This window comes from Triticum urartu, chromosome 6A, assembly GCF_056163025.1.
Source record: "Triticum urartu cultivar PI428250 chromosome 6A, HENAU_Tu73, whole genome shotgun sequence".
Lineage (NCBI taxonomy): Eukaryota > Viridiplantae > Streptophyta > Magnoliopsida > Poales > Poaceae > Triticum > Triticum urartu.
Window position 1 is genome coordinate 403430274 of NC_141878.1, and position 8695 is coordinate 403438968.

At 49.6% G+C, this 8695-nt stretch overlaps 1 protein-coding gene across 2 annotated transcripts; it reads right to left on the bottom strand.

Annotated features, from left to right (window-relative positions):
- Positions 1-2277: 2277 nt before the first annotated feature.
- On the bottom strand, positions 2278-6269 carry LOC125513758 (uncharacterized). Of its 2 annotated transcripts, none has more exons than XM_048678948.2 (4): positions 5421-6269; positions 4891-4968; positions 3097-4348; positions 2278-2523 (listed from the first exon to the last, which is right to left on the bottom strand). In XM_048678948.2, exons 1-3 carry the CDS (start codon positions 6261-6263, stop codon positions 3158-3160), a joined length of 2112 nt encoding a protein of 703 aa, XP_048534905.2. In that variant the 5' UTR covers positions 6264-6269; the 3' UTR covers positions 2278-2523; positions 3097-3157. The 2 variants fall into 2 exon arrangements, with proteins under 2 accessions (XP_048534905.2, XP_048534904.2); XM_048678947.2 differs by having other exon boundaries at positions 2278-2543.
- Between the last annotated feature and the right edge of the window lie 2426 nt (positions 6270-8695).

Consider the following 8695-nt stretch of genomic DNA (forward strand, 5'->3'; position numbering starts at 1 on the left):
TCGTGAGAGACCGCGACCTCTTCGGAGAAGATCCCTTTGGATTCAAGACCTCCTCGCAGAGAAGAACATCAAGACCTCCTCATGGAGAAGACCGGCTACCCTTGTATCGTCCTTAGTTGTCCGTGGATCGTGTATCTTCTCTTATGTACTCGAGGATCTAGCATATGTGTGACTTATTCTTGTTGGTTTGAGTGTTCTTCTCTTGTGTCCCCCTTGTGATTTTCCCCTCGTTTCCCTCCTCGTGTTCTTCGTGTTCATCGCGGGATCCGCTCCTTTCGTGAAAGATCGGCCATCTAGGGTTCCTACCCTACATCAATCATTGTCGCTACTCAAGCGACATCACTACTCGGTATTACTTAAACTAGTCGGTGGTTGGCGTCATCTAGTCATTGTCGCCCTCCTCCTCCTCCTCCTTCGAGAGAGAAAGAGAGAGATCGTCGAAGTAGGCGCAGGGGTCAGACTCACCAGCAGAAGCTACTAGCTGCGCTACTTCTCATTATCGGAAAGTGTGGGGTTGTACTCTTGAAGGATGTGCTTCTCGTGGCAAGCTTTGAGGGAAGAGAGCCGCATCATAGTGTCGATCAGGTTCTCAGGTTCCGACACCGGCTCCGGCTCGGTCTCTACGGGATGGTGTCATTCACCGGGCGAGGAGAACAATGGGGTCGACGTCCTCCACCTCCTTCAGCCGAAGGAGGAGGTTGGATCCCCCGCGGCCATCATCGACGCCATAGGAAGCACGTGATCTCCCACGGCCACCAGATCCATGATTGGACGCGGCCCAGATTATCTATATTGGTTGTTATTTTGGCAATCATGGTCATACGACAACACTGTTAGAGTTGCTCTTAAGGCTGGAAAAAATGTAAGACATGTTAGCCGCTCCAAAAAAATGAGCCATGTTTGTGCTGGCTCAAATTGTACGAGTTGAGCTTAATCTAGGCCAACTCCTTCGAACTTGATTCGTTTGCAGCCTCATCATGCGTGTTTGCCTCCTCTAGTCATACATGATGCATCATGACACGCATTATATATGCACAAAACAGTTTAGAAACTAGGGAAGAACTTTGAGTTGGTCAGCCGTGCGCTCGCACGCGGCCATGGGACCCACACACGTTCTTTTCGACCTTATCCTCAACGAGTCCATACGTTTCTCGTCTCCTTCCTTCTTCCCCCTCGCCCCTTCCGCGCGCACCACGGACGGCGCCATCGCGGTCTCACAACACCACCACAAGACCCCCCCCCCCCCACACACACACACCTCACGCCGACCCCGCTAGCAGCTCGCACCTCCCTCCCTCGTCACCGTGGCAGCGCACCCGTTGTCGTTCTTAGCAAAGAATTGCACCTCCAGGTTGCAGCATCGTCATTGTCATCGTTTGACGATTGCAGCTTCCTTGCACCCTGGTCACAACTTTTTGCGATGCCGGACAACAAATTCTGTCGTTGGTTCCAGCTTTTTGCACCTATAGTTCCAACATTGACAACGATAGCGTCGCAGCTGCTCTCGTCGGTTCCAGCTTCCCTCTCTGACCGTTCCAGCGTATGCTATCGCCGGTTCCAGCATCAACCAACATGGTCCCACATCACCAAATTGTTATCCCCAGCCTCATCGGAAGTGGCTCCAGCTCATGGTCGCCACGGTTGCAGCAACCCTGATGGCCGGTTCCAGCATGCATCGCCGCAGTCGCCATGTCCAGCATCGGTGGCCACCCGTTGGAGGAGCCGCAACCGGCAGTGGCAGAGCTGTATCTGTGTGCAGCAAAGCTGCAAAGCTCATGGTCGCCACAGTTGCAGCAACCCTGATGGCCGGTTCCAGCATGCATCGCCACAGTCACCATGTGCAGCATCGGTGGCTGCCCGTTGGAGGAGCCGCAACAGGCAGTGGCAGAGCTGCATCCGTGTGCAGCAAAGCTGCAAAGGCATACGGAAACTGCAGGCGCGAGCGACGACTTGGGCGGCATTGCTACAACAAAAAGCATTTTCTGTTGTGACCATTGACAGAATTTGCTACAACTAATGGCTATGGTCGCTATCGGCGATGCATATGTCACGATGCTGTGGATGAGGCACGCCCTGCTGCAAGCGGGGGCTCGAGGGAGCGGGCGGCAACACTGAGCGTTCACGCAGGGAGAAGGAGCGAACAGACCGAGCATTTTTGTTGGATTTGACGGTTGGGGGAGAGCACATCTACGGACGCACAGCGGCCGGCCCAAATTTCCGCCGGCCGAACCGGCGCCTACTACTGCCCTAGAAACTATCGGAAGAAAATCCCTTGCATAAACATGTCGTGCAGGTGTGCTTTTCCTTGTTGTCGTCCAAATGCAAACTGAAACAACTCTCACATTTTTCAGGTATCGCACCAAGCAGCAAATGCCTTTTTCCGAAAGCGAAAGTACAAGTTTATCAGCTTAACTCCCCAAATCTGAACTTCTCCAGATCTTCCCAAAATGTGAGGCTCGGCAAAATACCACCATCAGCTTCCTGATTCATTCATCCGAAAAGGCTTCCTGATTTGTTTGGTAACTGCAAGCATTTTAAAAGGCCTGAGAAGGTAAATAAGAAACATTAAGGTTCTTTAAATAATCCTTACTAAGGGAAAGATCAATACTGGAAGACAGGTTTCCTTTTTAAGTGGCAACAGATGCCATATGTGATAAACCCGCCACCCCATCATTGCTACTGTTGCTACCAGTTCAAACACCTTAGTGACACTATAAGACATGTTTTCTTGCAATAATGCCTACACGATAGAAGGAGCACATTTTCGACGACATTGTCACATCCATTTCTTTCAGCGAAGGACAGATCAAGGGTTTCAGTTTTCAACCTCAAGAAAACATGTCATTGCTTTCGGGTTCCATATAAACACAAAGGGGTAGCAGAAAATTACACCACGATAAAGCATTTTTTACTTCACTTTTAGGTGCAAACCGCAATACAAAACTACCAATTATCTAATTCATCATCTATCCATCCTTAAGTAATTTATAACAAATATCTTCTCCAGAAGTAATGAGCAACATGCACCATAGTCGCATGGATTAATTATATCAAGAAGTAGGAGCGAGTAAAAACTACAATTACAGGGAGACTTACATTGCTCTCAAGTATAACTCTTCCTGCAAAGAAGAAAAATACACGCCTGCCAGTTATCCTATTAGTGATGCCCGCCACTACCTCTCCCCTGTGAGTGCTGGCCTCCCTGTTGTTGTGGCCTTCTTCCAGATAAGGACGAGCTCCCCTGATTAAACTGCCCAGAATTGAATTGCATAGGACGCTGACCACCACCTCCATGTGACGATGGTAGGCGCCCATATCCCTGAGCATTAGGCAACCCAGGGTGCGGCAGCCCTTGATCCCCGGCCAAGTACCCAAGATTACCAAAGTTCCCCTGCCCCATCCCCAGTTCAGATGTTGGACCAAATGGAGGATTTACTTGTGGTCCACCAAAAGGCATTGGATTTACAGGCATTCCGCTCTGCGGAATAAACTGTGTTGGGATCATGGGTATTCCATTGAGGAATCCACCAAAATTCTGATTCTGGTAATGTTGCCGGTATTGATTGGATCCACTGAGTATGTTCTGCATAATATTAGCTGCAAGAGCAGCTCCGTTAATTCCCATGTTCGGGTACATAGAAGGTGGAAACCCACCAGGCCAAACCACATTTGGCTGCTGTGGTAAGAACTGGTGTGATGGGTTAGGGAAGCAGCCACCAATCTGGTCTGCAAACTGAATGGCTGATGCCATAGCAGGATTCAGTGTGACTGGTGGTGTCATTATTGGTACACTCGTACGTGAACGTCCCGAGTTATCAGCAACAGGAGCCATATCTGAGCGATAAATACGGTGTTTTGATTGGTGAGCTGGTGTTGCTACATCATGGGTCCTAGGTATACCCTTATGGAATCCAGCATCCTTGGGCTGCTTCCTCTTCTTATCACCAGAATGCTTCTTAGAGTCAAGTTTCCTATCAGTCTGCCCTTTTGCCAGCCGTAATGATCTTTTGTACTCAGCCTCTTTCTCGTCATCAGAAAATTCAGGATCATCTGTTTGGTCCTCAATATTATCTCCTGATCCATCATAGCCTTTGGTGTATAGCTCCTTCACATTTAAGATATGATTTGCAAATTCCATAACAAAAGAGACAGCAGTTCCAGCACTGATCCCAGAAGGGACTTCTTCCACAGAGTTATACCGCACGAGATAGTATGGGTTTTTTACTGGTCCAAATAATTCCTCAACAATACCAAGTGGTGTCCTGCTTTCAGTCCTCCAGAGTATAGAACCCTCATTCAGGGGATTGTGTTGCGCTGACCCTTCAACAATCACTCTCTCACCCATGATCTAGTGTGACAGCAAACAGTCAAGATATGGACCGTACAGGAAATACACTGTGTATTATCTAAAAAGAGGAAATATAAATGTGCATTTCATTGACTCTATGACTAAATGAGAAGCCTTGTCTATCAATAAAAATCTCAAGCACCATACGGGAGAAGTATGCTAATACAAAAATTCCATTAAAAATGGTACTCCCTCCGTAAACTAATATAAGAGCGTTTAGATCACTACTTTAGTGATCTAAACGCTCTTATATTAGTTTACAGAGGTAGTACTAGATAATAGTTGCAATACAGGAAATATGTAAACACTGTCATCCAGAATCCCAAAACGACTGATACTGTCAAATTATCATAGTGTATACAAATACAAGTCCAACAGATTTCTAGCTTTTCCAGGCAAATAATCTATACATACACAAAATGGGAGGTGGCTGGCTGAATGTTCACCAGATGTGAAATAAAAAAGAAGTGCTAATAGATTTTTGTTCAAAATAAATGAGAACAAGACTTTAGATGAAAAGTCAAGTTCAACACAAGACTTACAGATGAAATTGTTCCCACTGGGAGTGCCTTATGATGTGGTTCCAGCTGGACTTCGATCTTCGGCACTGGAGGAAGGATCTGCAAGGTATGACATATCGATATTATAATAGGCATACTAACAACTTATTTTGTAAACATCCTGGATCATACCATTAAGTTACTCTTGTATTATATCTACGGTTTTTAGCAATTGATTATACAGATTGTAGCAACAAATCAACAATTGAGCATAAACTTCTACAACACCGTAGATATAACAAATCAACAAGTTAGCACACTGTATAAACAATTGAGCGTAAACTTCTAATCAATTGTTGATTTAGCTGGAGTACTATTAGCACACTGTATAAACAATTGTTGATATGGCTGCAAGCTCTTGTATTAGGAGTACTATTTTGTACTATTCATCATCTAATAGAGCTTGATTGTAAAGTCAATTGTGCTGATTAGAGGAACTGTAACTCGCTAGCAAATGATTCACACTCTACTACGTACTATATGAAAAAAATGCACAAGATACATCTCAATACCTCTGCTTCATGTTTGGAGTTGACATGACCCTTCGATGCTTCCTCCTCCTCCTCGTCTTCGTCATCATCATCATCATCGTCATCATTGATTCCAACCATCAATTTGCCCTCCTCAATGAGGGCCGCCATGTCACCGACACCACAATGGTTATTAGCCCTCTGCTCTTCCTCATCACTGCTCGACGACGCTTCACTTGACTCCTCCCCCTCCTCATCGTCATCCTCTTCCTCCTCCTCACTACTCGAAGTAGCCTCCCCTGATTCCCCATCTTCCTCCTCGGCCTCGCTCTCCTCCTTACCCTTGCTTCCTCCATTCTCCGTTTCCACTTCCGCCGAGACTTCAGAATTCATCTCAGCATCACCGGAAGCCTCGCCGTTGCTCTGGTCCTCCCCCTTGCTTCCTCCACCTTCCACTTCCTTTTCCAACGAGACCTCGGGAATCATCTCAGCACGAACAGCAGCTTCGTCTTTGCTCCCCTCCTCCCCCTTCCCCCTTCCGTCTTTCAGTACCTCTTTCACCAGAACCTCAGAATCCATCTCAGTGTAAATAGCAACTAGCTCGCGTGCTGGGAGAGGCGAACGCGTTGGCGGTACCGGCGGAGCTGAGCGGTGACGCCGGGGGTGTGTAGCGAGGGCACCGCGCCGCCGGCTCGACGGGAGCGCAAGGGGAGAGGCGGAAGGCGCGACGGAGTGTGACAGTGGCTCGGGGTGGGGCTCGAGGCAAAGCCGCAAAGGAGGGTTCAGTACTGCGGGGGGGCTATGTGGGGGTTTTGGGCTAGGGTTTTGTTGCGGGATTCGCCACGGCGACCGGGGCGGTGAGCAAAGGAGACGAGGCTTTCGCATCTCAAACGTCCTGGGTGGGCTTAGAGCATCTCCGTTCGCATGGGTTAGAAAAAAGGCCGTCTGAGGGCGAACCGATGATATTTTCGGTTTGGGGGCGATCAAATTTCCAACTGCCATCGTCAGACGTTTTTTATAAACATTATTAAAAAGACATTCGACCAAAATTCGGCAAAAAACAACATAGATTCGGCGATATTTAGGCGTTCCACAATTTTTTTTACATATAGAAACATAAAATCGACTAAAAAAGAAACAAAGGGCCGCTGCCGCGCCAACAGGTCGAAGAACTTGCCGAACACGGCGTAGTCGCCATCTTTGCCGCCACCGTCAACGTCCTCCTTCTTCACACGGCCGATCCTACTGGATCCCTGCCCGGGGTCGCCCTGGCGGACTGGTTTGGGCGGCGGCGACACGTCGTCGTCACTATCCTCGAGCACGATGACGCCTCCCTCGTCGAGGCCACGGCGGCGCGGCGATCACCTCCAGGCGCGCCGCCGTGGCCTCGACGAGGTGGGCCCAATCCTCCCACACGCACTTCATGACGGCCTCGTCGTCGAGCGCGCCATCGTGCTCGCTCTTCATGGCGGCGAGCCCCGGCTCCGTCTTCGGCTTGACGAGGCGGGGGGGGGGGGGGGCGAGGAGGAGGCACAGCCGCCCTCGTTGATGACGAGGTGGCGCCGCGGGTGCGCCGACCGAGCGGCGTTTTCACGGGCGTGGCCTTGACGCTGGCGAGCGCCGGCGACCCGGATGATCAGGAGGAGGAGGAGGACGACGACGACACGTCCAACATTCACCTCGGCAGCCATGGGCCGCCACTCCGGCGGGGAACCGGGGCCGCCGGGTACTCAAGTGGCGGATTGTTTGCGGACCTTTGAAAGGATCGATATAGTTGACTAGAGGGGGGGTGAATAGGCAACTAACAATTTTTAGCTTTTCTTTATCAATTTAAACTTTACATCAAAGTAGGTTGTCTAGATATGCAACTAGGTGAGCAACCTATATGATGCAACAAGAACAAGTACACAAGTAAGCAAGGGATATAATACAAATAAGCTTGCACAAGTAAAGGCACGAGATAACTAAGAGTGGAGCCGGTGAAGACGAGGATGTGTTACCGAAATTCCTTCCTTTTGAGCGGAAGTATGTCTCCGTTGGAGCAGTGTGGAGACACAATGCTCCCAAGAAGCCACTAGGGCCACCGTATTCTCCTCACGCCCTCACACAATGCGAGATGTTGTGATTCCACTATTGGTGCCCTTGGAGGCGGCGATCAGACCTTTATAAACAAGGTTGGGGTTATCTGCACAACTTAATTGGAGGCTTCCAATGATACCATAAAGCTTCACCACAATGGAATATGGCTCCGTGGTGACCTCAACCGTTTATTAGGATGCTCAAACACCCAAGAGTAACAAGATCCGCGAGAGAGTAACAAGATCCGCGAGGGATGAGTGGGGGAATCAAATTTCTCTTGGTGGAAGTGTAGATCTAGGCCTTCTCAACCAATCCCCAGAGAATCAACAAGTATGATTGGCTAGGGAGAGAGATCGGGCGAAAGTGGAGCTTGGAGCAACAATGGAGCTTGGAGATGGAAGAGATGGTCAACTAGGAGAAGAAGACACCCCTTATATAGTGAAGGAACAAATCCAACCGTTATCCACCAACTCAGCCTGCATAGCACGGTACTACCGCGCCGAGGACGCGGTACTACCGCAAGAGCACACGGTACTACCGCAGGGGCCCGCGGTACTACCGCCCGTGCAGCAGAAACCAGAGCCTAGATGCAATGAAGCACAGAGCGGTAGAACCACTGGCACGGTACTACCGCTCCCCCTTGCGGTACTACCGCGAGGCAGGGATAGTCCAGATTTTGGGAAGGCACGGACATATAAAAATACATCCGTGGTAATTTCCGCTGAGTTGGGATCTATGCAAAAATCCGACACGGCAGTACTGCAAGCCAGGAGCGGTACTACCGCGCGGGGTGCGGATGAAAAAAATTACATCCGCTCCTACTGCCACGCAAGCTGCTGAGCCTGGCCAGAGCGCACGATACTACCATGCACCTGGCGCGGTACTACCGCGTAGGGCGCGGATGTAAAAAATTACATCCGCCCCTACTACCGCAATAGCAGCAGCGCCTGGCCTGAGGCCACAGTACTACCGCTCCAAGGAAGCGATACTACCGCGAGCACTTGCGGTACTACCGCGCCAGAGGCCGGTACTACCGCTTCCAGGAGCAGTACTACCGCATGCCCCAGATCAGCAAACACGACATTTTGCATAGACAAGAAAAGACGGAGGATGCTCCAAAGTGCCAAAGGAAAGGCGGTGCAGAGGGGTAGACGTGTACGTGATGATTCCACCCAGAACTTTCCAAAGCGGACCCCCTCTTAATAGTACGGCTTTCCTATGACTCAAATCCACCGAAA